This window comes from Bos indicus, chromosome 13 (genome assembly GCF_029378745.1).
Source record: "Bos indicus isolate NIAB-ARS_2022 breed Sahiwal x Tharparkar chromosome 13, NIAB-ARS_B.indTharparkar_mat_pri_1.0, whole genome shotgun sequence".
Classification (NCBI taxonomy): domain Eukaryota; kingdom Metazoa; phylum Chordata; class Mammalia; order Artiodactyla; family Bovidae; genus Bos; species Bos indicus.
This window is the reverse complement of record NC_091772.1, coordinates 78,168,661-78,196,019: the sequence shown is the minus strand read 5'-3', so window position 1 is coordinate 78,196,019 and position 27,359 is coordinate 78,168,661. Positions and strand designations below refer to the sequence as shown.

The window sequence follows — 27,359 nt, the reverse complement described above, 5'->3', positions numbered from 1 at the left end:
CGGGCCGTCATTGGGCGGCGTGATCTCGCCGCGGTTCCGCGGCCCTGCCGCCGCAGCCACCGCCGTCGCCGCCAGCTGAGCGCACCGGGCTGGCCGGGCGAGGGGCCATGGCGGGCGCCGAAGACGGGCCAGGCCAGCAGCCGGAGCTTGAAGACGATGAGGCGGCGTCCTGCCGGCGCTGGGGCGCGCAGCACGCCGGGGCCCGCGAGCTGGCCGCGCTCTACTCCCCAGGTAGGACCTCCGGCCCCCTCCTCCCGGCCAGCCTGGGCTGCGGGGCCGCGATCCCGGGTCCCCTGGATCGGAACCCCAGCCTCAGGCCCCGATGCAGAGCTCTAGCCGCGGCTCCTAACTTGCAAGTAGCTCCCGTAAGTCTGGGGACCCCACCCCAGCGCCCCTTCCAAGCGCAAACCAGAACCCCAGCCACGGGACTTTCTGGATGCAAAGACAGCCCCCGGATCAAGGAGCTGCCATATCAACCCCTCGGGCTACGGACAGCTCCCATCACGCTGTCGGATCCCAATCCTAGCCCGGAGTCCCCGCAGCTGTAAAGAGCCCCTAGTCTTGGGGATCCACCATTCCAGGACTCCAAGCCGAAGGCACCCCCCCCTCCCCCCCCGCCAGCGACATGCACTGGCCCCCTTCCTAAGAGTTACACCCTATCCCAGGTTCCCCAGATACAGATTTCACACCCTAGGGCCCTATCTGCACCCCTGCCAGGGCCCTGGGCTGTAGTGACTTCACCCCACAAATCTGAGCATATCAGATCTGCTCTGGGAACCTCAACTCAGGGGGCCCCAGGTACCGAGTGCCCCAGACGCCCTTCCTCCAAAGCCCCATCCTAGATTTATAGCTTCAGTTTACAGACCCTCATCCCTCCCCCCGCACCCCCCGAATTAACTCTCACCCTGTATTTTGAAATTCTGGGTGGTGAGGGCCCTCCCTGCACACCTTCCAGTTTAAGCTTTCTTTCAAAATTTAAGCCCCAGTCCCAGCCATTTCCTCTCTCCCGTGTAGATCTTTATATTAACCTCCTGCATAAGGACTTGGGGGTATCCACAGACCAGACTGCAAACTTAGAGACCCTTGCTCTGCTTCTGCCCCCAGGACAAGGTCCCTGTGTCTTCCTGCTGGGCTTACCATTTCTGCTCTAGCAAGCAACGACCTCCACCCCCTTCTCTGACTTCCACTTGAGCCTCAGGAATCTCATTGCCAGTCCCCAGCAGAGCCAAATGTCCGCAGGGGTTAAGGAATTACCTTTGAGAACTCCAGAGTCAGGTGACTGGGAGGTCCCTATGCTTGGGTGTCACCAGCTCATCCAGCTTTATTTATTTGTCAAACATTCTGACATCTTTCCTTTTGCCCCGGGCAGGGGGAGGGGGACACCAAGCATAGATATCCCTTGCCTGGGATGAGAATGAGTCTGCCACCACCTTTGGCTTTCTGCCCTGACTGGCCAGGGTTTGCATACCATCTCTGCCATAGCTGTCTGTATGACCTGAGCCCTAGATCACCAGAGACCTTTCTGGATTTGCAGTTTCATGTTCTGTGTCTGTTTTGTTTTTTTTTTAATACCTAACTTGGGCACCTGGCCCATGATGCCATAGTGTCTTCAACCTGTTCCCCCAGCACCCAGCTTGTGGACCTAAAACCTCTGGTGCTGCCTTGGGCAGCCTGGACTTAGCATCCTGATTCTGCTTCTTAACTATGTGACTTGGGCCAAGGTGCTGGCCCTCTCTGAGCCTCAGTTTCCTCACCTCTAAAATGGGTACATGATAAAGCTTATCTGTTCCTTAGTGTCACTGGGAAATGGAAATAAGATCATCCATCTTGTGCAGTGCCTGGCATACAATAGGGAATCCCTGTTATTAATGCCATAGCCCAACCTCTCCTGTGAGTCTTAGGGTACACTGCCTCATCTCTGTGGTCCTCAGGCTCACCACCTGGAAATCCAGGGTAAGATTCAAAGGCCCCCTCCTTTGGTGTCCAGCTCCACCTACTCGAGTAAACCCTACAGACCTTGAAATCATAAGGGTGTTCTGAGCCTCCCCTGTGGACCCCCACTTCTCATTCCACCATGATTGCACCTTTGTCCAGTTCTGGTTTCCCCAAGTGCCCCTCACCGTCTGAAGGACAGCCCCTCAGGGATTTAAGGGTGCACACAGTCTCCCGGTGCCCCAGACCTGCAATCAGAGGCCTTTTCTCCTCCCGATTTGGAGTTTGGGTGGGGCAAGGGGAGTGCCTGGAGAGGGGGAGTGAAGCAGAAAGAGACTGGCTTCTCTAAATTCCATAGGCCTCCCTCTGCCTGCCTCTGTCCCTTGACGTTGGAGAAGCACCTCCATCTCTCTAGGCCTGGCCTATAAAGTAAGGGACCAGGCTGAATACATATTGAGCACTGGGACCTTTGTCCCAGTCCCTGTTCTAACCCCTGGGGGAACAGTGGTGAACAAAACAGGGAAAACAGAGCTGGGCTTTTGTAAACCCAGTAAATAAGGGAAATAGCTTACTTGCCCAGTGGTGGCAAGTACTGCGGAACAAATAGCCAAAAAGGGAGAAGTTGGGGACAGTCACATTTTAGGGGGGGCAGTTAAGGCCTCCCTAAACAGGTGACATTTGACCCGAGACCAGAAGGGAGGGACGCCTGAAGATATTTGAGGAAGGATTGGTCTAGACCAAGGACACAGCAAGTGCAGAGGCCCTGAGGTTAGGAGCAAGCCTGAAGTGTTTGTGGGAGACTGAGGCAGCCCGTGGGCTGGAGCAGAGGGAGCCAGGGTAGAGTCAGGAAGGGTTCTGGGTTCCAGGACGGAATTCCTGAGATTCACGGGGCTAGAGGTAGGTTGGTACGGCGACAGCTGGCAGCAATAACAAGGCAGTTAACATAGTTGACATTCATTGGTCCCTGACTGTGTGCTGGGCGTTTCCCTCCTACGCTCTCATTTCAGCCTCCCTACAGTTGTCTCTGTAGGAAAGTTGACTTTCCCTGGTGGCTCAGAGGTTAAAGCGTCTGCCTGGAATGTGAAGATCCCCTGGTAGAAGGAAATGGCAACCCACTCCAGTACTCTTGCCTGGAGAATCCCATGGAGGGAGGAGTCTGATAGGCTACAGTCCATGGGGTTGCAAAGAGTCGGACACGACTATCAAGCCTTCATATATATATGCATGCTTGACTTTGCCTAGTTTATAACTTATTATATATATATACAGGGGTCTCAGGGGTATCCTGGTATCAACTCCATTTTACAGGGAAGGAAACAGAGACCCCTAGAGCCTCCTCATAGCCCACCCCCCACACATGTTCTTCCCAGTGCTTGTCCTGCCTGGGACTCGGCTTGCTTCTGCCCACCAGAGGGGAAGGTCAGCCTCGCCAGGGACACCATATGTTTGGCTGGCCTGGAGTGGCTGCACCCTGTCCATCTTTAAGACCTTCCCTGAGGCTTAGCAAAGAGTGATGATCACGGTCACACAGAGAGTTAGCAGGGCCAGAACCTGAACACTGTTCAGGGGCGTTCTGGGTTCCGTGTTCCGAATCTTTGCTGTGGAGGTGAGCCCGCCCGGGGTGGGGGTGCGGGAGGGGGCCCATGTTCCAAGGTGGCAGGCCAGCATGCCCACAGGGCTGGCAGCAGACACGGTGGGCCTCGTGTCGGCTGAGAGCCATGAGGGGTCTGATCGGGGCAGCTTGAGGTGAAGAGCCTCAGCCCAATCCCCTGGACCCTGAGAGTCTGCCCCGAGGACGTGCCTGGGGCCTGGGAGCCATAGAGGGTCCAAGTGTGGGTTTTGCAGACCCTCTCCCAGGTGCAGCCTTTGTGAAGGGTGGGCGGGCTAGGCAGGCCCTCACGGGCACGCCCAGAGGCGAGGTGGGTGTCCCGCATCCTGGCAGGTACCAGCTGACCTCTGGCTATGTGGCTACGCCGGCTCCAGGGGTAGATCTTGGTGGGTCCCCGGAGCCCCTGTTCACCCCCCGGCCTGTGGGACGCAGGCACTCAGCGTGGGTGGGGGGCGAGGTGAAGGGTGTCAGGAGTGCCAGGTGGGGGTCCTGGCCTGCCGTCCGGGGGCTGAGCTGGGCTTTGTCCCCAGAGGGCCTCCTGAGGCCCTTTCCTGGCCAGGCTGGTCCGTCAACACTCCTGGCCCGGTTTCTGTCTCCCTCGTTTCCGTGTCTTTCTCTCTCCCTCTCTCTGGCTACATTCATTCTGTCCACCTCCATGTATGTAGAGACCCCCATCTCTCTCTTTCCTCCTCTTCTCCCTGTCTCTCACCTTGCTTTGTCTCTGATGCTGTTCTCTCCCATCTGTCTCTCTTCCTCTGCATCTCTCTGGTCCCTGCCTCCCCGCTACTTCCTGTCCCCCCACCTCCCTGAGGCCGAGGGTCTCCTAGTGGCCCTGGACCCACCTTAAGGTTAGGTTCCACGGCTCGTCTGACTGAAACCAGAAGAGGCAGGCCCGGTGCCAGGCCTCCAGCTGTGACCTGTCCCCAGGAAAGCAGAGATGCCCCCCGCCCCGCCCCTGCCAGCCCTGCACAGCCACCACACGCCAGCCCGGCCCCGCCCCAGGCCAGCAGGCATCACCTCTGTCCCTCTGCTCCGATCGTGGTCAGGCCAGGGGCTGGCTTGGGGAAACAAGGCCCAGTGCTGTGCTGGAGGTGGCCTGAGCCCTCTATGCGGAGGAAAGGCCTTCCCCTCCCCAGCCTCAGTCTGCCCATCTGTGCGGTCCTGGCCTGGCTAACTGTCCATGTTGACTTTGGTGACTCTCGAGGGACTTTGGACACCTCATCTCTCCAGGCCTAGTTCGCTCCTCTGAAAGTCGGGGCAGATAGCCCCCAGCTTTTGGTGTGCTGCAGGCCGGGCTGGCTGGGATCCTCCCTGGCAGTGCAGCTGGTATAGAAGAGGTGCTCTGTGAATGCTCATTGTAATAGGTGTGTTTTTCCGGGTCATAGCTGAGGCACTTGTTCTGCAGAAGACTCCAGAGCCTAGAGGACAGTTTAGATGGGAAAATATTCAGATTTCGGGACGTTGTCCATGGCAATGGGAGAGAGTTGGGCTATCTTTGGAATCAAGACAGCCCCAAACGTCCAGGCTAAGGTCTCCCCCTTATAGGCACAGGATCCAAACTCAGCTCTTGGTTTTTTCCTGCTGAGCCTCAGTTTCCTCATCCAGGAAGTGGGATCACACAGTTCCTCCCTCGAGGTACTGAGACTTGAATGAAAGACTGGGCCTCACCTTTGAAAACCCAGACGACTGCAGGGGCCTGGCCAGCACTGCCACCAGGGGAAGCCCCCCAGGATGAGGCCTCAGGGAGGAGAGAGGGCTGGGGAAGCCAGGAGCTCTGCCCCCATCTGAGGGGGGCTCAGACCTGGGGTGCCAGAGCCTGTGTTCTTAAAGGAAGCAGGAAAACAGGAATTTAGGGTATTTTTTTTTAAGTGTAGCTCCTTTTTTAAAAAAAAAACCTAAGAGCAAAATATGGCAGAGGTGGGGACTTCCCTGGTATTACAGTGGTAAAGAATCTGCCTGCCAATGCAAGCGACGTGGTTCGATCCCTGCTCCGGGAAGATCCCACATGCCACCGGGCAGCTAAGCCCATGCCCCACAACCAGAGAAAGCCTGTGTGTCGCCAAGAAGACCCAGTGCAGCCGTTTGTCGTTCATTCGCTCAGTTGTCACCGACTCTTTGCGACCCCATGGACTGCAGCACACCAGGCTTCCCTGTCCTTCACCACCTCCCAGGAGCTTGCTCAGACTTATGTCCATTGAGTCAGTGATGCAAAGCCATCCAACCATCTCATGCTTAGAAAAGACCCTGATGCTGGGAAGGACTGAAGTGCAGCCATAGATGGATAAATGAGACAAGACAGGGGGAGTGGGTCTGCAGAGTGTCTGGTGTGGGCTGCACGCTATACCCAGCCCGCAATTGGCCTGGTTATTGTTCCTGTCACTTAATCTCATTGCTGGCGCTGCAGGCTTGGGGGCTGCAGATCATACTGAGGAATCTCCCGTCCCTGACCACCGGCCCTCCCAGCTTCCTGCTTCTGAGCTCCCCCCGTCCTGACTGCAGACCAGAGCCACGAAAGGGAAGGCCCTTCAGGGTCCCGTCATGGTGACCCCAGGTGGGGGCGCTGGGGTGGCAGGGCCCCGGGGTGCCAAGGAAGAAGCCCCTGACTGTGGAGTGGGCAGCGAAAGGCTTCTGCACCTGCCACCTTGTGAGGCCTGGAGGATCCTGGCCCTGTTGGGCCCCAGGGTCCTCGTCTGTACGAGGGATGCGACCCTGGGCATGTCCTTGGCCCACTCAGAGCCTTGGTCTTCTCACAGGGCGGAAGTTCTGGCTCTGGCTTGGAGCGCAGTCTGCTCTGTGCAGCCTGGACAAGGCCCATTCTCTCTCTGAGCCTGGTCCCTGTACAGCGCTTTAGTGAAGGGTGCCCAGAAGCAAAGCCTGGCAGTTTTCCTCTAGGATCGTGGTTAGGAATTTGTTATTCCACAAGCATTTATTAAGCACCAAAGCACAGGGCCCTGCTGTGGAAGGCAGGCAGGGTCCTAGGCCTCCTGAGTTGACATTTAGGGAGAGGAGGATGGAAGTTTTGCAGGCAGAGTTTCCCATGATGGGCCCCATGGTCGGGGAGCCCAGGCATTAAAGGAGGAATTGTGGATGGCTTCCTGGAGGTGGAGGTTCCACGGAGAGATCTGCAAGAGGAGATTTGTCCTTGAGACCAGCTGCCTGAGAAAACAGTGTTCCTGGGGGCCATGTCATATGCTATGTCACCCAGGCGGTGCTTTTATTTCCTTTTGCGTTTTTAAATTTTAATTTATAATTGTGAGATTTTTGCTAAAATATCGCATTCATAAATTTTAAATTCAAAAGGAGGCGAAAAGACAGTCTTAACTCTACAGTTGTTTGTGTGTTTGTTTTTTCTCTTTTTTTATGTAAATGGATGTTCGGCACTTTGCTGTTTGCACTTACCAGTTTGTCCTGAATTTCCCGTCCCTCCGTCGGCCACATAGGAACAGCCACCCAGGCTTTTTGCCTGGCAACAGAGACACTGTAAACCAAGTTAACTTGTCTGATTCCCCAGGCAGTGGACACTGAGGTTATTCTCAGTGTCTCGATATGGTCAACAAAGCTGCAGTTGAGTGAATCAGCCTGTCCCAGCCCACAGGATATTAAAAATACGTGCCTAAATTATAGAGAGGGTTTCATACCTGCATGCTGATTTCTGGCTCCTCTTGAGAATTCGAGCCTCTGACCTCCCTGGGCCCACACTCCCTGTCCTGGGAGTAGTCAGCCAGCTAGTGCCTCCCGCTTTAGGAGGGGCACATGTTCTGTGGTATCCCACTGTCCCCACCCAGCCCACCTCACTGCTTCAAACCACCTGTCCAGCCCCTGGAGATGTTAAGAGCTTGAGACCTCCTCCTCGGCCCTGTGGCTGGAGCCATGGAAGTGATAACCATGGTTGGTTTCTCCTGAATTCCTGACTCATTGCCTGGAGCCCCGCTTGATGGACGTGGGACAGGGTCTGAACGTGCATAATTAAAAGCTGTTTGTAGCGCTTCCAAATGATTGCCTACCAGAAGGGGGCAGGTGATAGGATAATGAGAATTAAAAAAAGAAGCTCATTAAAATTCCTTCAGGAGTCTCCAGAGAGAGCCCGAAGGGGCCCACGAGACCAACGTTCTGGTCCTGCCTGCCAAAGACTCAGCCCATGTAAGGCCAGCCTCATGGGCAGCAGGCCTGTGCGCAGAAGGGTTTGGTTTAACACAGCCGGCCCAGAGTATATGACGTTGGACAGACTTGTCCCATTCTCTGGGCCTCAGTGACACTCTGTGAAATGGGCAGGCTGTCCCTGCATTCACCCTGCAGTCTGCACTGCGGATTCATGGAACACAGCCCTCTCTAGACCGGCCCCGCCTGCCTCTGATCCTTGATCCGCGGCCTTGGCCTGCCGCCCTGCACTCACTCTCGCCCCTTCTGCCCGCAGGCAAGCGCTTCCAGGAGTGGTGCTGCGTGGTCCTGTGCTTCAGCCTCATCGCCCACAACATGGCCCACCTCCTGCTATTGGCCCGCTGGGAGCACACGCCCCTGGTGATGCTGGGCATGGGTGAGTGCCGCAGCCCCGCTGCCTGCCTCGGTTTCCCCAGGGGCCAGGGACCTACCTAGTGTCTGCCCCACGCTGATGGCAACTCACACACCCGTGTGTGTACGTGCGTGCACAGGACTGGGGTTCGAGCTGTGGGGACCCTGTTGCCCATTGCGCACACGTGGCATTTGTGTCCAGCTTGGCCCAGAGACCTGGGCATCATCCTGAGCTCCTCCCCTCTGTGACTCCACATCCACCATCAGCGAGTCTCCTGGTTTTCTGCTTTGAGTTGTATCCAGCATCCCCCATCCCCTCCCTGGTCCCCACCACCCTCCAGGCTGGACTGTGGTCTCCCCACCTCCACCTCAGCCCTCCACGGTCCACTGTCCATTGTCCACAGGCAGCCGGGAAGATCCCATCGGATCCCCCATGAGGTCATACCACTGATCTGTTGTCCCCAGTCTACTTAGAACAAAACACCAGCTCCTTGGCACAGCCCCCATCCCTCCTCCCGTCACTGCCCTCCTCCCGTCAGCTCACCCCGCTTCTGCCACACCAGCCTCCCCGCTGTGCCTCCCCGGGCACCGTCAGACAGGCTGCTAGCTCAGGGCCTTTGCACATGCTCTTCCTGAGCTTGAACTCTTCCCACAGAGCCCTGCATGGTTCATTGCCTCGTGCCCCTCAGGGAGCTCCTCCTGCAGCAACAGCAGCCTTGCCATGCACCCCGCACCCCACTCTGTTCTATATGCTGTTTCTTTGTCCCCTGCCTCCCCCAGTCACACACCCGCTCCCTGAGAGTCAGGACTTGTGCGTCTTTGCTGCTGTGTCCCCGGACGCGATGCCTCACACAGTAGGTGCTCTGTAAATACTCACCAAAGCAGTGAGAGAATGAATGGACTAGCTGCACGCATCAGTGCCTGCCGGTCCGCCGGTTTCCGCCGGTCCATCCTCACGCGTCCACGGCCTGGGCAACGGGCGCTGCCATCTTTGGCATCGTTATACAGAGCAAGAGACCGAGCCTCAGAGCGGGGACCAGCTGGAGTCACCCCTCAAAACGGAAAGCACGACACAGTTTCTAATTCAGTGTCTCCACACCCAGGTCCTGGAGTGGCGTCATTCCTCCCTGTCCGCACTCTGCCCCTCCGCTCTCCCCTCTAACTCCAGTGCTTGTCACCCCATCCCCAGGCTCAGTGGCCGTTGCGCCCTTGGTCCAGCCAGCCGGCCCCAAGTGTTCAGCTTCCACAGTCTCATTAAAAGCATCCTGGCCGCTCAGGCCAGTAGCACTTGGGCCTGCTAATTGAGCCATCAGGGTCTGCGGTGGGAGTGGGCATGTGCTGGGGGGCTGGACCAGCTGGAAGGGAAAGAGGGTAACCCATTAGTGCTGAGGAGCCAGGCCCTGCCCACAGAGCCGGACGTGCCCCCTCTGTCCAGGGGCAAGAAGGACCTGCACCCCCGGCTTCTCTGCCTCAGAGGAGCACATTCAAGGGCGGGGGTGTCGACAGTGTGAGCCCCAACACCTCATCTGGGGGCGATCACAAGCAGACTGCTACATCCTGGACTCACATCAGCTCTGCCACTCCCGGGCTCTGTGGCTTTGGGCAAGTGTTGTTACACCCCTGAGTCTCTCTGCCCCATCTGGAAGGTGAGGTTGTTCATAGTACCTGCTGGCTGGGGCCACTGTGAGGGCCAGATGCATCCCTGCTGAGAGGGCAGCGGCTGCGTCGAGGTAGGGAGGGGCACCACCCAACATTCCCCTCCCCGGGGCTCAGACCTTGCCTCTCAATGGTCAGTTTAACTGTGGATATTTCCCAAGGCCGCTGCATGCCAAGGGCTTCCCAGGCGGCACTAGTGGTGAAGAGCCTGCCTGCCAATGCAGGAGGCTCCCTCGCAGGAGGAAGTGGTAACCCACTCCTGTGTCCTTGCCTGGGAAACTCCATGGACAGAGGAGCCTGGCGGGCTGCCGTCCATGAGGTTGCTAGAGTCGGACACGACTGAGCGACCGCACAACACAGACACCACCACATTCCGAGTCCCACCCTGGGCTCTCTGAACTGTAGGCAGCAACCGAGCGAGAGAGTGTAGCTCTGGGACCGGGTGGTTGGCCTGTTGGGCAGCAGCAGGGTCTGGGATGGTACATCCAGACCTGCCCATCTCCTAAACCACAGACTCCCTGACTAGAGACTGTAGGCCTCCACTAGGAGGGAGCGCGTGTTCTCAGCAGTGGGCCCACTCCGGGCAAAGGACCCATAGCTCCAGAGCCCCTGTGTGGGTTGAGTGAGCCAAGAGGTTGGCACCCCGGGTAGGGCACCACCTCCTTCCCCCGACTGGGGCCAGATCTTCCAGCCCTGGGGTCAGGAGATTTCTCACCTGCTTATCAGCCAAGCTCTTCCAACAAGCACCTTTGCCTCTGGACTGATAACAGCCGACAATCCTCTGATAGCAGTGTTTGCACACTTGCTGATCGATTTAAGTAGCCACTCTGATTTCTGTGTTGACACACCGGAAGGAAGGGTACTGTGCCAGCCTACAGAAGCCACCCCTAGCCTGCTGCTATCTCCCAGGGGTTCTGGTGCCCCTGGCAAGCCCCAGAAAGCCAAGGAGCCAGAAGCCTTGAAAAGGTGCCCAGTTAATAAATACAGATAGATGATGCCATCCTGGGTAGCAAAGTCAGAATTGGCGGAAACTGGCAGGGAGGATGAGGAAAGAGGTCAGGGAAGGTCTCTGGAAAAGTGACAGGTGCACAGAGACCTGAAGGCAGTGAGCGAGCTGGTCAGGTGGTTCTGTCTGGGGTATTCCAGGCAGAGGGAGCAGCAGGTGCAAAGCCCTTGAGTCTGGAGTAAGCCCCAGACTCAAGCTTGGAGTAAGCTTGAGTAAGCGCTTGGAGAAGAGAAAGGAGGCCAGTGTGGCTGGAGAAAATTGCCCAAAAGAAAAGTAATTGGGGGGAGATCAGAAACTCGTGGGGACCCAGCCATGCAGGGCTTTAAAGGCCGTGGTCTGAACTTGGAGTTTTATTCAAGCCATGAGAAGTCACTGACGATTGTCCCCTTGGAGCCAGTTAGGTTCAGTTCAGTTGTTCAGTCGTTTCTGACTCTTTGCGACCCCATGGACTGCAGCACGCCAGGCCTCCCTGCCCATCACCAACTCCGGAGCTTACTCAAACTCACGTCCATTGAGTCGGTGATGCCACCCAACCATCCCATCTTCTGTCATCCCCTTCTCCCACCCTCAGTCTTTCCCAGCATCACGGTCTTTTCCAAGGAGTCAGTTCCTCGAATCAGGTGGCCAAAGTACTGGAGTTTCAGCTTCAGCATCAGTCCTTCCAATGAATATTCAGGACTGATCTCCTTTAGGATGGACTGGTTGGATCTCCTTGCAGTCCAAAGGAATCTATAGTCTTCTCCAACACCACAGTTCAAAAGCATCAATTCTTTGGCACTCAGCTTTCTTTATAGTGCAACATGACCACTGGAAAAACCATAGCCTTGACTAGATGGACCTTTGTTGGCAAAATAATGTCTCTGCTTTTTTAATATGCTTTCTAGGTTGGTCATAACTTTTCTTCCAAGGAGTAAGCGTCTTTTAATTTCATGGCTGCAGTCACCATCTGCAGTGATTTTGAAGCCCAAAAATATAAAGTCTGACACTGTTTCCACTGTTTCCCCATCTATTTCCCGTGAAGTGATGGGACCGGATGCCATGGTCTTCATTTTCTGAATGTTGAGCTTTAAGCCAACTTTTTCACTCTCTTTCACTTTCTCACTTTCATCAAGAGGCTCTTTAATTCTTCACTTTCTGCCATAAGGGTGGTGTCATCTGCATATCTGAGGTTATTGATATTTCTCCCGGCAATCTTGATTCCAGCTTGAGTTTCATCCAGCCCAGCATTTCTCATGATGTACTCTGCATATAAGTTAAATAAGCAGGGTAACAATATACAGCCTTGACGTACTCCTTTTCCTATATGGAACCAGTCCATTGTTCCATGTCCAGTTCTAACTGTTGCTTCCTGACCTGCATACAGATTTCTCAGGAGGCAGGTCAGGTGGTCTGGTATTCCCATCTCTTTCAGAATTTTCCACAGTTTGTTGTGATCCACACAGTCAAAGGCTTTGGCATAGTCAATAAAGCAGAAATAGATGTTTTTCTGGAACTCTTGCTTTTTCAACGATCCAGTGGATGTTGGCAGTTTGATCTCTGGTTCCTCTGCCTTTTCTAAAACCAGCTTGTACACCTGGAAGGTCACGGTTCACGTATTGCTGAAGCCTGGCTTGGAGAATTTTGAGCATTACTTTACTAGCGTGTGAGATGAGTGCAATTGTGCGGTTGTTTTGAACATTCTTTGGCACTGCCTTTCTTTGGGATTGGAATGAAAACTGACCTTTTGCCCTTGGAGCCGACATCATCTGATGCAGCAGGGAGGGCGGTGGGGACAGGGAGGGCTGGAGGGGAGGCGAAGGAGGTGGCCCAGACCCCAGAAGGGCAGCGGAGGTGGTGAGAGGTGGTAAGAGCCGGGTGAGCTGTCGGAAGGTGCTGACAGGTGGCTGTGGTGGTGGTGAGAGGGAGAGGGGTCGGCGCCCTGAGAGAAGTGACCGCCGACATCCCGGAGGGAAGTGGAGGAGCCTCGAGCTGCCTGGGGTGCTGCCTGCCGGGCCGCCAGAAGGCCTTCAGCAGGAAACCGGAACCGGAAATCCCGGTGTCCCGGGAGGAGAGGCGCTGTTTGAAGCCCACGCACGTGCTGGCGGAGGGACCCTCGGGGGTTCTCTGTGCGAACAGAGAAGAGCCCTGAGACTTCCAGGGCAGGAAGAGGAAGAAGAGCCAGCCAAGAGGGAAGATGGGGAGCCGGGCAGGGTCGCGCAGACCTGGACGAGAAGGTGTTTCAAAAGACTTGGGGTTCAGCGAGGAGCACCCACCAAGCAGGGCAGCAGGACGGGGCCACGAGGGACCGTCGGAGTTATCCCCCTGGAGGTCTTCAGCGGCCCGCACAAGGACGGCGTTGGCCGCAGCGGATAAGTAACCCAGGAATGACCTTGGGAGCCCTGAGCAGTTTGCAGCACTTGGGGAAAGTGCAGGGAAAATGGGGTGGTGAGCTGGTGCCCGGAGGAGGGACTAGAAATTCCTGGCAAAGGAGGGCGGGGCTTCCAGATGGAAGACACAGTGAGTGCAGATCAGGCAGTCACAGGGCCTCGGGTCGTGGGTGGCCTCTCGGGTCAGGAGTCTGGCCTGGAGGAGGAGTCTCCCCTGGATTTGAGCTGAAAGGTGGTAAAGACAGGATTTGGCCCCAGGACCGGAGGGACCAGGGCTTCCCTGATGGCTCAGCGGGGGAGGAATTTGCCTGCATTGCAGGAGACGCAGGTTCAATCCCTGGAGGAGGAAATTGCAACGCACTCCAGTATTTTTGCCTGGAAAATAACACCGAGGGTCGGACACAACTGAGCGACTAAACACACACACACACACACTACACCGTAGGGACCAGCCCTTAGCAGTGTCTGTTTCTGTCTCACCCCGTCTCCACACCAGGCCTCAGGGTGGGCGGGGCAGAGAAGTCCTAGCTCATGGCCTGTGGGGAAATGGAGGCCCCAGGGGGCTGTCTCAGGGTCTCAGGGTGAGTCAGGGTAGCTGGGGTGAGTCATGGTCTCCTAGCCTGGCCCCATGTCCTGCAGGCAGGGTGGTGACCAGGCTCAGGCCACCCCCAGGGTGATCCAGCCAGTAGGCGCTGACACCAGCCCTGGGACAAAGAAGCTTCTGTGTGCCCGCCTCTGCCAGCCCTGCTCCCATTAAACAGGACTTGGGCAGCAGGCCTGGAGGCCTGGACTTGTGCTCTGAAAACGACCACGGCCCATAGATCACAGAGCCATTTCCTCCCGGGGCGGGGGCGGGGGGACTCTCTTCTCTCCAAAAATAATTCCTGGCATCTCCGTAAAGGCCACGTCCCTCCTCCCTGCTGGGCAGCCAGAAAAGGCCAGGGGCTGGTCGCTGGACAGATGACACCGCAGATGCTGCAGGAGGGGAGCGGCATTTAACTACTGACGGTGGCTGTGTTGGGGGCCGCGTACTGTGTCCCAAGGCCTGCACTGCGTGCTCGGTCGCTCCTTTGTGTCTGACTTTTTCAGCCCCATGGACCGCAGTCCGCCAGGCTCCTCTGTCCGTGGGATCTCCCAGGCAAGAATGCTGGAGTGGGTTGCCGTTTCCTTCTCCAGGGGATCTACCCACCCCAGGGATGGAATCTGCATCTCTTGTGTCTCCTGCACTGGCAGGAGGATTCTTTACCACTGCGTCACCTGGGAAACCCTTAGGACCTGCATTTGCCTGTTGTTAGCTGATGGTACTTAAGCGACGTAAATACCGTTCCTGTCTCAGACCTGGACATGAAGGCTCAGCAGCATCATGAACAGCCCTGTCTCTGGTCTCTGGCCACTGACCAGCAGCTCTGACCCCTCCTTACCCTCCAGGTCTCATTTCTTCCTCTGGCAAGTGGGATGTGGTGAGGCCTATCACAGTGGACATGAAGTGAGATGACACACTTTTTTTTAATAGACTCTCTTTTTTAGGACAGCTTTAGATTTACAGGAAATGAGCAGATAGTTACAGCAAGTTCACATATAAGTTCACATATAAGCCCTGGCCCCAGTTCCCCTTATTACTGCCTCATGTTGGTATCATATGTGTGTTATAATGAATGCACCAATATGCATTATTATGAAGTAAAGTCCATAGTTTATTCAGAGGTCCTTAAGTTTTTTTCAGTTTTTAAAATTTTTTTAGGTAACAGCTTTGTCGTCATATCGTTCACACAATATTGCATTCACCCGTACAAAGTGCACAATCGAGTAGTTTTTAGTAAATTTATCAAGTTACCTAATCATCACCACGCTCAATTTTAGAACACTTTCATCACCCTGCAAAGAAACCCTGTACCTCTTAACCATTAAGTCCTAACTGATCTCCGTTCTGTATCAGATTTTCGTATTTTGGAGATCTCATGTAAGTGGAACCCTAAGCTGCGTGGTCTCTTGGGTTTCTTGTTTGGCCGGCTGGTTGTGTCTTAGCTGCTTGTTTTTTGCTGGAGGACAGCCAGTTGCCAGCATTGTGATAGTGTCAGGCGTGCAGCAGAGTGCCTCAGCCGCACAGATCGTCCTCCCCCAGACGCCCCTCCCATCCAGGCTACCGCTCACTGAACTGAGTTCCCTGCGCTGTGCAGTAGGTCCTTGTTGGTTATCCATTTTAAATACAGCAGCACATACGGATGTCCTTAATTTTAGTTACTGCCCTTTCTCTACCCCAGGATCCCATCCACGATCCCACGTCACGTTTAGTTGTCATCCGTCGAGGTTCCTGAGCTGTGAGTTTCTCGGATCTTCCTTGTTTTCAGTGACCTGGACAGTTTGAGGAGTGCTGTGTCTTGTGGGACGCTCGTCTGCTGGGATTTGTCTAGTGTTTTTGTTAGTGGGCTGTGTGTCTTGGGGAGGAAGAGCCCAGAGGTCAAGTGCCATTTTCATCACCATCTATAGCAAGGATATATACTATCAGCGTGACTGATCCCCGTGACGTTGACCTTGACCACCGGGCTCAAGTGGTGTTTGTCGGGTTTCTTTAAAGTTACTCTCACCACCTCCTTTTCGTATTGTTCCCCTTGGAGAGAAGTCGCTGCATAGCACGTGTTTAATCTGTGGGGATTTATATTCCCAATAATACACTTTTTTAACACTTTTGACAAAGGACCCAGCGCACAGGAAGCACCCTAGTGTTAACTGTAATTACAAAACATTTTTCTAATATTGTTTTTATTATCATTGTCATCTGTAAGGAGTTTCTCAGGTGGCGCTAGTGGTAAAGAACCCACCTGCCAATGCAAGAGACAGATGCAGGTTCGATCCCTGAGCTGGGAAGATTTCCTGGAGGAGGGTATGGCAACCCACTCTGGTATCCTTGCCTGGAGAATCCCATGGACAGAGGAGCCTGGCGGGCTACAGTCCGTGGGGTCGCAAAGAGTCGGACATGACTGAGCGACTTAGCACGCACACATCATCTGTAAGGATTAAGTGCTTAGGACGATTAAGGAGATGAGATCTGTAACCGGCTTAGGACTGGCCTTGGTACAGTTTAGGGATTAAGAGAGATAAAACATTTAAGGTGCTGGAACAGAGCCTGGTAACTATAAGTGCTCAATAAATATCAAGTAAAACTAAATAAGCAAGTGGGTGGGTAGATGGATAGATAGGTAGATGGCTCACATCTTTACCCAAAGAAGATGAGGGCATATGTCCTCACACAGGCTTGTGGATGGCAGTTCACAGGAGCCGAGTCATTCCAGCCCCAACCTGGAAACAGCCTCGTTGTCCACCAGCAAAATGGATGAACGTACCGTGGTACATCCAGGTGGTGAAGCACTGTTTGGCACTGAAAAGGATGAACTCCTGAGACAACCACATGGATGCCTCTAGAAGCATCATGCTAGTGAAGAAAGCTAGACCCAAAAAAGCATATCCCATAAGGATCCATCTGTGTGAAGTCCCAGAGTTGGCAAAACCAGTGTGTGATTATGGGAAGCAGGTTGGTGGTTGCATGGAACAAGGGTGAGGAGGCAAACTGGGCACCGTGAGGGAGCCTGCTGGAGGGCTGCTTTCTCCTGAGGCAGCGTTAGCTCAGGCTGATGGCACGGGGGCTCAAGAGGTACCTCCGCTGACCCTTCGCTGGCAAAGGGAAGATGCTGAGGCCCAGAGCAGGCAGAGTTTGCCCAGGGTCACAAAGCAGTGGCTCCGGCTCTTGGTCTGGCTCCCCCTGAGCTTGGCTCCAGTGCCGCTGTTCCCTCGTGGTAGACACAAGGCAGTGTGTAATGGCATCCTGTGGTATGCAGTAGGAGCTCTATTAATACCCCGGACCTACTGAGGCAGAGATTAAGGGCATGAAAGGGAGCTGGTTTTGGAGACTGGTAGACTAACCTCTTCTCAAACCAGGTCTGCCACTCAGGGAGGTGGTTCAACCTCCCTGAGCCCCCTTCCGCATCCGAGAAGTGGGGAAAATAAACGAGGCTGTCCCCTCAGATGGTGACCAGTGCTGTGAAAGCAAGCAAGCAAGGAGACGTGACCAAGAGCACCTGCCTGGGAGGATGGCTTTAGCCGGGGGCTTCGTGATGTTTACCCTGAGCTAGAAGACGGAGGAGGAGCCAGCCCTTCAGGGGTCTCAGGGAGGGGGTGGTGCGCCGGATAGAGGAGCAGCAAGTGCAGAAGCCCTGGGCTTCCCAGCCTTCACCAGCCCCTTCCCCAGCCCGGCCCGCCCTCCCTGCACCGCCCCTGAGCAGCAGGACTGCCCAGCCCTGTGCGCCAGCCTTAGAGCCCTGGCACGGCCTCCCCCTCCCCAGCGTGGCCCCCAGGCAGTGTCACCCCTTCCTCACTCTGTTGTCTTTTTTTTTTATTTCTGGCTGCGCGGGCTTTCTGTAGTTGCGGCGAGCGGGGGCTTCTCTGTTTGTGGTGCCCAGGCTTCGTTGCCCTGTGATATGTGGGATCTTCCCAGACCAGGGACTGAACCCGTGTCCCCTGCACTGGCAGGCAGATTCCCCTCCACTGTACCACCTGGCAAATCTCCTTGCCCCTTATCTCTCTGTCCCAGTGACATGAGCTCAGCCAAAGTCCGGTGCATCTCTGGCTCGAGTGTAGGGCACACAGTAGGTCCCTGGCAGAATGTCGCCTTTATGGACTAAATGAACAACAGCAAAGATAATGATAGTATTGAGGGCTCCCTCTGCACTACACACTGTACTTAGCACTTCCCATCGATTCACTCAACACGTGTACCGACCCATATTGTGTGCCAAGAAGTGGGATGCAGCCATAAACGAAAGACGAAAATTCCTGACTTTGTGGAGCTGACGTTTTTATAGAGGAAGACAGTAAACAGAAATGAAGTCCAAGGTGATAGGTGTTTGGAGAAGAAAAGAGACAGGAAATGCTGGGAGGCGGGGGTGCTTACGGTTTTAGATGAGGTGTCCTCGGGGACCTTTGAGGCAAAGATCTGAAGGAAGTGAGGGAGTGAGCTGTGTTACATTTTGGGAAAGAATGTTCCAGCAGGTTGCAGAGCAAGTACAGAGACCCAGAGGCTTGTAAGGGGGTGTAAGGAAGGGGACTATGCCAGCAGGGCTGAGACGCAGGCGGTGGGGAGCAGAATGGGTGGTACTGGGGCGTCTCCTTGGGCAGCGGGCTGGCCACTCGGCCTTGATTTCCCCTTGTGGACGATGTCATGGTGCATCCTCCCGAGATACTTGGGCCCCAAGGTAGCTTAAGCGCCTAGCTCTGCCACTTGCCATGTATGCGACCTCAGTCTAGTTAGTTCTGTTCTCCAAGCCTCAGTTTCCACCTCTATAAAGTAAAAATAAAGATGGTACCAGCTTCTGATAGAGGTGAGAATTTGTGAAGATCGAGCATGTCTGGCACTGAGAAAGTATTCAGTAGACGGTAGCTGCCGTGTTCTTTTTAAATCATTCTCATTCTCATCCATCTAGAGGGAACTGGGGCACAGAGAGGTTAGGGAACATGCCCAGTGTCACACAGCTGGTAAGTGACAGCTGGCACGTGAGTCTAGGCGTAACAGCACTTACCCTCTGGATTATACTGAACCCTCAAGTGAGCATGTGGTTTCGGGGCTCTCTGAGGGGTCTTTGTTCTGAAAAGGCTGCTGGGGGCCCAGTGATCACATTGACTGTTGGTAAAAGCTGGGTTGCGGGGGTGTGGCTTCTGTCTAGACCTCGGGTTCTTCCTGACACCAAACCCCAGAATGACCTTGCCGTCTGTCACCAGTAGCACTGGAGTAGAGCGGGGCAACTGTGGGTCAGAGAGAAAGTGCCAGCCGGCTCCTAACAGGGAAAGGCTGGGCGACCTGAGCCCAGTTTACTCCTCCAGACTCACCTAGCAAGTGAGGCCCCGCGTCTCCCTGGGGATGACCAAGTAAAGGGACAGACTGCGGCTCCATTCACAGGCAGCAAAGTGTCCCAAGAAGAAGAGGGAACACCCTAACCTGAATGAGTGAGCGAGTGACTTCCTGAATTGGGGTGGGGAGTGGGTAGGGACGTGCCCTCGACTCCCCCCACCTCCGGCTTACCCTCCTCTTGTCCACAGTGGCAGGGGCTCTCCTTGCTGACTTCCTGTCCGGCCTGGTGCACTGGGGAGCCGACACCTGGGGTTCCGTGGAGCTGCCCATTGTGGGGAAGGTGCGTATGTTGACCGAGCCCTGAAGCCCAGCCTGTCTCCTCCAGGAGGAGGTGGGGCTGTCTGAACTGGGCTGAGTCCCCTTTCCTCTCTGAGCCCATTTTCCTATCTGTAATGTGAAAACTGTGGTTCCAACCTGACCCCCACTCCCCCGCCTTCAAGACCAGAACAGGAATCGCCTGTGATTTCCTGGAAGTAAAAGCATCAGGCCTGGGACAGAGAGCTCTGATACATGTCCACCTCACTGGACCCCCTTGAACTTGGGGGCCACACCGCATCTTGTTCTCCTCTGCCTGCCCTGCTGCACCTCACTGTTCATTTCCATTGAACTTTATCTGGTGTCAGTCAGACGTTTTGATTGTGATAGAAAATCTGGTACACACTTAACCACAGAAGGGAGAAGGCAATGGCACCCCACTCCAGTACTCTTGCCTGGAAAATCCCATGGACGGAGGAGCCTGGTGGGCTGCAGTCCGTGGGGTCGCTAGGAGTCAGACACGACTGAGCGACTTCACTTTCACTTTTCACTTTCATGCTTTGGAGAAGGAAATGGCAACCCACTCCGGCGTTCTTGCCTGGAGAATCCCAGGGACGGGGGAGCCTGGTGGGCTGCCGTCTATGGGGTCGCACAGAGTCGGACACGACTGAAGCAACTTAGCAGTAACCACAGAAACGTACCGATTTGTGTACTAAAAATTTTAGAAGTGAAACTAGGGCGTGGTTGGGTCCAGTGGGACGAACAGACTGTATTCTTTGGAGCCCGTCCCTCTCCACTCCTGTCTCTGCTTTCCCCTCTACTGGCTCCACTCTCACGCGGGCTCTCCCCTGCTAAGGTGGCCGGGATGGCCGTCCGCTGCCTCAAGGTCCATCCTCCCAGCTCAGCGCTCCCTGGAGACCGCCCCTTTTCCCATAGTTAGGACCGAAGTCCCACGACTCATCACCATTGGCCTCGCTTGGGTCACGTGGCTGTCACACAGCCAGTCACTGTGGCCAGAGGAATGGGATGCTCTGATTGGCCGGGCCAGGGTCCGAGGAGGCAGTCTGATTGGAGCAACTGGTACTAAGAGAAGAAGCGGAGGCTCTTACCAGAAGGAGGGGTTGGATATTGGAAAAAATAAAAGGGTCCTGTCTGTCAGTGTGAGGGGTCTCCTCAGTTGCCTCAGGGTAGGAGAGGAGGGTGGAGGTTGTCGCCAACCCCCCCTCCGTAGCCCAGGTCCGGAGACTGAGGCCCACAGAGGGGCAGGCAGCCGGAGGTCCCACCAGGTCATTTCCACCCATCTTCTGCTAAAGCTGCTAGACCTGGAGCCTGAAGACTGGGGGACCCCCAGCAGTGCCGTGCTGGGGCGGCATGCCAGAGACAAGGAGGTGCTCCCGTGCGGAGTGTGTGTGCAGGAGGTCAGGGAGGGGCTGACTGGTCGGCTGGGCCCCCTCTCCCATCCCCCCACCTCACCTAGGCTTTCATCCGGCCATTCCGGGAGCATCACATCGACCCAACAGCCATCACCCGGCACGACTTCATCGAGACCAACGGGGACAACTGCCTGCTGACGCTGCTGCCTCTGTTAAACATGGCCTACAAGTTCCGCACCCAGAGCCCAGGTGAGCATGCCAGCGGGGGAGCCTCCAGGCAGCCCTCGGGGACAGGCACACACACCCGCCTCCCACGAGCCTCCCGTAGCTGGTGTGGGTGTTTCGCCCCTCAGTGTTATAAAAGTTTAGTTAGTTGCCCTCATATAAAATTGGGATATTTGACATAAAGATCTATGTTTCCAACTTCTCTGGAACAATCCGACCTGGCCACCTGGATCCTGGCTCCCACTTGGCTGCACTGGGCCGGAGCTGAGCTGTGGGGCCCCCCTTGCACAAGAGGCACGCTCTCCCGTTTGCCGCAGTCCCCGCTGCTCCCTGCAGTCATAACCTCCCCCCGCCTCGTTCATTTGAATTCACCTGCCTGGCCCTGGGGGCTTCTGATCTTGCTGCCTGGGCTTAGTGGAAAGAGTATGTATAGCCTGATCCAAACTCAGTCCTGAGTTCAGATCTCTGCCCTGCCTGTTTGGGGAAGGGAACCTGTCCCAAGGCGAGTCCCATCACCTCTTTGAGCCTCAGTGACCTCAGTGCGGGGGAATGTGGGGGAGGGCCCTTCCTCTGAGCCAGCTCTTGTTCTAGCAGCTTGACACCTCGCTGGTCCTCAGAGCAGCCCCCTGTGGGGAGAGTGTGAGTGGTGTGGTGTCCGACCACATCCTCTCCCCGCTGCTCTGAGCCGCTGTGAGCTCCCTTCTGAGAACTGCCAGCACAGGTCCCGCCCCTCCCCTTGGGATAAGCCTGAAGTCAGTGACCCAGAAAGCCTGCAAAAGACCAGCCCCTGCCTCTGAGTGGGACCAACTCTGTGGAGTCATCAGCATTTCAGAATCCACCCTCCGCCTCCCTGGATCAGGCTGAGACAAGATTCCCCCCATCCCATCTTTGCTTAATTCTTCCCCTGCCCTGTCTTGCTTTCATCACTCCCTTGGGTGTTTTTCAAAAGATTCCCCTCCCCAGTCAGATAGATCACATGCACATGAGGCCTTGTTTTAGTGAGGCTCTGCTTCTAGGGAATCCGGACCGAGATTTATTCCCATTTCATTGATGAGGAAGTTGAGATGTAAAGAGGTAGAGTCGCTGACCCCTGTTCACACAGTCAAGAAATGTCAGAGCAGGGACCTGCACCCAGCCCTGCCTCACTCCAAAGCCCACATTCTCAACCATTATTTCTGCTTATTCCCATTCTGCCCACTTAGCAGAAGGGAAGACTGAGGCCACAGGGGAGTCTGAGCCTGCCAGAGGCCATGTGGGAGATTAGAAGGAGGCCAGGGTGCCTGCCATCCCAGGAAGTTTGCTGCCCAGGGGCAAGGGGTGAGAGCCAGGCTGGCAGTGGGCCCCTGCCCTATGTGACAGCTGTTTGGGGCCCGTGGGCACCCACCCTCTCCCCACCCCGCAGAAGTCCTGGAGCAGCTGTACCCCTGGGAGTGCTTCGTCTTCTGCCTGATCATCTTTGGCACCTTCACCAACCAGATCCACAAGTGGTCGCACACGTACTTCGGGCTGCCACGCTGGGTCGTCTTCCTGCAGGACTGGCACGTCATCCTGCCCCGCAAACACCATCGCATCCACCACGTTTCCCCCCACGAGACCTACTTCTGCATCACCACGGGTGCGTCCACAGGGTAGAGGGGCGCGCTGCCCCCACCCCGACTGCTGCTCCACCCTTAGGGTTGGGGGCAGAGGTCACCGGGAGGCAGCACAGCCCTGGAGGAGCTTTCTCTCAGAACACGCATTTCTTGGGCACCTACTACGTGCCACGCACCCTTCTAGGTGCCAGGGACACGGCCATAAATAAGACAGACACACACACACCCTCCTCATAGAGTTGTGATTCCAACCACCCATCATCTAGCAAATATTTATTAAGTGCTACTATGTGCCATGGCACTGAACAAAACACAAAAATCCCTACCTTTATAGCATTCTAAGAGGGGACATTCCAGGCAATAAGTCCTCATCTGACAGTCCTAACTGCCAAGGAAGAAAATAACACAGAAGGGGGTAGCAGAGGGAAGAAGGGAGCTTTGCCCCTTTAAATGAGGTGGTCAGGGAAGGCCTCCTGGAGAAGGTGGCATTTGAACTGAGGGAGAGAGTCCTGAGACCTGGAGGAAGAGCTCTCCAGGCAACAGGAGCAATAGGTGAGGGAGGCAGGAACACACATGCCTGGTTTGTTTCAGGAGCAGCGAGGAGGCTGGTGTGGAGTAAGGGCCAGGATAGGAGAGCTGGCAAACTCCAGGTGTGAGAGATGCCTCGGGGACAGACAAAGCAGGGTGAAGAGCAGAGAGTCGGGGGGAGATCAGAAATCTGAAAACCGTGAGAGGGGCCCTGCGGATAAATGACAGATCGATCCAAGCAGAGGGAATAGCAAGTACAAAGGCCCTGAGGCCTGTAACATGTGCCCCGGGGGCAGTCAGGAGGCCCACATGGGGAGTCGGTGAGCCAGTGCCAAGGACGTGAGGCAAGCAGGTTTTCCGGGGTCCGTGGGTATCTTTTTAAGGTTAAGTATATCATGCGTGCTGTTAAGTCAGGCCAACTTGGATAACCTTCAGCTCCTCCGTATGCAACTTTCAGAGGCTCACAAGCCTCCCTGGTTATCAGTTTTCTCATTCACAAGATGGGGCTGCAGCCACTCCCTCACACAACCACCCCCCAGGGCTGCGGTGTGAATGGTCAGACGGCGGATGCAAACTGCCTGGCACAGAGCGGTCTCAGGAAGCTACACCTCCAGGTTTGGGAGCAGGGGTTGGGTTTTGCTTTGGTTTAGTTTGGTCAGGTATTTTGTAGGGTTTTTTGTTTTTGCCTTTCTGAAAGCAGAACTGAGAGCCACAGAAAATATTTTTTTGTACATCCTAAAGTCATGCTTTTTAGGAGCAGGTGGAGAGGTAAATTTTAGGCTGTTCTGGAGATCACTTAATTGTTCAGCCAGGGCTTGGATCAATCTTGGTTTGGCCAGGTACTAACTGGGAGACTGTCCTCCAAGACAGTCTTCTCATGTGGAAAATGGGACTGTTAATAATACCTAGTTCGAGGTTCAGGTGGGAGACTGTAATACAGATTAAATAAGATTATGAGACTTATTTAATGGAAATAAGACTATTCACTTAGCACCTACCATGCCAGGCATCATCCTAGGCCCCGGGATCCAACAGGATCAACAGTGAAAGAACATGGGGTTCTGGTTGGGAGCTGGAGATCAAAACCAACACTAAACAGGGAAGTGACAAGTTACTGAGGATGGTTACAGGTTATCATGAAGGCTGTAAAGAAAGGATGGGTGATGTGACAGGCCTGGAGAGCTGCTAAGTGGTAGTCAGGGAAGGCTTCCTGGAAGAGGTGGCATTAGAGCCAAATGATAGGAAACACTGCCTCTGTGCCTGGCACATAATAAGCGCTCAATAAGAAGGTGAGTGAAGGGATGAAGGTGTATGTCTGAGCAGCCCCTCAGCCTATTGATGGGAAGCCCCCATCCCCATATTCCTTGGTCAGCCCTTTTCCCCTGCCCCCTGCAGACCTACTCCCGGTTCCTCTGCTGCCCAAGGCAGGGCCAGCTGTCTCTCTCTCTGCTCTTCCTGTTGCTCTCCCATTCAACCCCTCCTCACACCCCCCTGCCCTGTCTCTGCTGCAGGCTGGCTCAACTACCCTCTGGAGAGGATGGGCTTCTGGCGACGCCTGGAGGACATTATCCAGGCCCTGACAGGCGAGAAGCCTCGGGCAGATGACATGAAATGGGCGCAGAAGATCAAATAACTCCTCCAGGCACCACCTCGTTGCCAGCCTTCCCCAGCTCCCCCAAACTGAAGCCATCTGCCAAATTCCAGCCTCCTCGCGCTGGCCACTCCAGGTGGAGAGGACACCTCCTGGGCTGGGCCCGGGCACCTCTAGCCCACCCACCCCACCTTGTGACAGAATACTTGAGCCACTGATTTTTTTCATTTCCTTCATTTTTTTTCCCCTTGGCCCCTCCCTAGCCACCTGAGCTGCTCTGTCTGCCAAGCCTGACTGCAAAAAAAAAAAAAGAACCCCACCCTTTCAGCCATCCCTTGGGTTGAAGACAAGCTCACCAACTCCCCACACGCCCACCACCCCCCTACCCAACTGGGCAGCCCTTCAGCGTGGCTGGTATCGAGGCACTGAGTCATCTTACCTGTTCCTGTCTGTCTGCCCGCAGGGCTCTAGGAGCCCCCAGGCACAGCTGAGTGTCCTTGGACCGTTACCCCGCTATGGCCCTGCAGACTTGATTCCAAAGGCCTGGGTGGACAGCCCGCCCAGTCACCACCTTCACCCTAGCTTGTCCACCCAAGGGCGACAAAGTGCAGCAAGGGTCTGGGGGCAGCCGGCCAGACAAAGCCGGAATTTCCTGATCGAGTCTGGACTCTGTTTTCCCTGACCCTTCCCCCACCCGCCTGTGTGATTCCAGCCAGAGCTGACGTTTCTAATCGGAGGATGTCTTCGAAGGGCACAGCCCCTGCAAAGGGTCTTGGTCATTGGAAAGGGACATGGTGTCCCCTCTGACTTGAGGGTATGTCAGAGAAGGAAGGGTGGGGCTTTTTTGTTTCGGTTATTATTTTTTTTAACGGTGCTTGCTTGTTTAATGTAAATAATAGAAAGCCTTAATATCTTTTCTGTAACACGGAGTAATATTTTAATGTCCTGTTTTGGATGTACATAATATATTTATAACAAAGCAGCAAGAGTCTACTTAACCTGGGCTGCCTCCTGTTTCCTGATTGCCCGGGGGAGGGGAAGTAAGGAGGCTGGAGGGTGAGGCCCCACCCACCCCTATTCCCAGCTTCCCCCACGGCTCTCTGCTAGGATGGAGGCTTTGTCCCCTGAGACAGTGAATCGGTGTTGACATCTGCTCCAGACCCTTTTGGAAGGGGGACCCATGGTTCCGTGAGGAATTTTCATGTAGATCGTGGTGGTAGAGACATGGAGGCAGAACCCTACTGAGGAATCCCTTCTGCAAAGGTTTACTGGCACCAGGCATGGAGATGAGTCAACAAACGAGGACCTCCCCTGGTGGAGTTGGCTTCCTGGGGAGAGAGACAATAAACATACGTAAACGCACTCGGACATTCAGGTGGTGATTTGTAAAGAAAATGAACCGCTTTGGATGACACTGGAAAAGCGGGGTGAGGCTGCTTTGGCAGGTCAAGGAGGGCCTCTCTGAGCAGGTGACATTTGAGCTGAGACCTGGAGGAGGAGATGGAGCCAATTGGGGAAAGAACTGTGGGAAAAGCCCTCCTGGCCAGACAGTAGTACAAAGGCCCTGAGGTAGGGACATGCCTGGGGTTTTTAAAAGAATGTGGCTGGACTGGAGTGAGCAAGGGGACAGTGGAAGATGAGGTTTGAAAAAGAGGACCAACTATATGGACAGCCAAATGGGGAGACTGGACGTGTTAAACAAGTGTCTGGTTCATTTAGTCACTGAACAAATGCCAGGTGCCTCCTGTATGCCAGGCGCTAGGATTCAGCAGTGAACACACAGGCATTTACAGTTAATCTAGTCTGGCCTGGATAGTTTCTATAATGTTCACAAGGAAAAACATAAACCTTTTGGGGACAGAGAATGATAAAAGACTAGAGCAGTCACAGATAAAAGTTTTTTTTTAATGTGACCCATAACTTTATTTTCCTTAAACTCTGCCCACCACTAGACTTTTGAAAAAAGTTTTATTTTGAGATAACTACATTCTCATGTAGTTCTAAGAAAACCACCAGTGTAGACTTGATTTGAGACTATCTGAGGGGACCACAAAAGGAAGGGGTGTTAGAATTTATCAACTGTAAATGACAGAAACTATAACTGTCAGGCAAAAATCAGTAGTGAAAATAATTCATGTAACTGAAAAGTTTAGAGGTTTCTGACTTAAGGTTTGGTGGGACCCCGGGGTACACGATTCATCAGAACTGGTCTCTGTCTAGCTCTATTTTCTGTCAAGCAAGTTGAGGTTGACATTGGACCAGCTCCATATCTCAGTAGAAAATGTTTTCCTACCCAGCAGATGCAGCCAAAGTCCCAGGGCAGGCTCTTACTGGCCTGGACTGGGTTACGTGCCTGTCCCTGAACCAACCATGTTGGAGTGGGATGGTGAAGTGTTCTTATCGGCCAGGGCTGAAATATCCACCTGGAGTTGCAGAAGTGGGATCAACATTTCCCAACCACAGGATGAGAGGAGGGAAGGATGGTTGCCTGAAGAAAAATTAAGGTATTAACCAGAAGTCTGAGTGGGTGGGGCAGAGAGCCAAAATCAGGGCCAGATAAGCAGCCTTGGGGCTACAGGGCTTGCTTTCCTATTCCCTGCACTAATCACTGCAGATGTTGCAGTGCAGACAATGCAGATGATCACTGCAGATGGTGATTGCAGCCATGAAATTAAAAAACGCTTACTCCTTTGAAGGAAAGTTATGACCAACCTAGACAGCCTGGAAAATCCCATGGACGGAGGAGCCTGGAAGGCTGCAGTCCATGGGGTCACTGAGGGTCGAACATGACTGAGCGGCTTCACTTTCACTTTACACT

The 27,359-nt window shown here is 54.7% G+C and overlaps 1 protein-coding gene across 3 annotated transcripts; it reads left to right on the top strand.

Moving 5' to 3' along the window:
• On the top strand, nucleotides 1-25,903 carry PEDS1 (plasmanylethanolamine desaturase 1). 3 transcript variants are annotated; one of them, XM_019972570.2, is made up of 6 exons: nucleotides 2-231; nucleotides 7,956-8,075; nucleotides 19,166-19,257; nucleotides 20,710-20,854; nucleotides 22,233-22,445; nucleotides 24,462-25,903. In XM_019972570.2, the coding sequence occupies exons 1-6, from the start codon at nucleotides 108-110 to the stop codon at nucleotides 24,581-24,583; spliced, it is 816 nt and encodes a 271-aa protein (XP_019828129.2). In that variant the 5' UTR covers nucleotides 2-107; the 3' UTR covers nucleotides 24,584-25,903. The 3 variants fall into 3 exon arrangements, with proteins under 3 accessions (XP_070657971.1, XP_019828129.2, XP_070657970.1); XM_070801870.1 differs by lacking the exon at nucleotides 19,166-19,257 and having other exon boundaries at nucleotides 1-231; XM_070801869.1 differs by lacking the exon at nucleotides 7,956-8,075.
• Nucleotides 25,904-27,359: the final 1,456 nt, after the last annotated feature.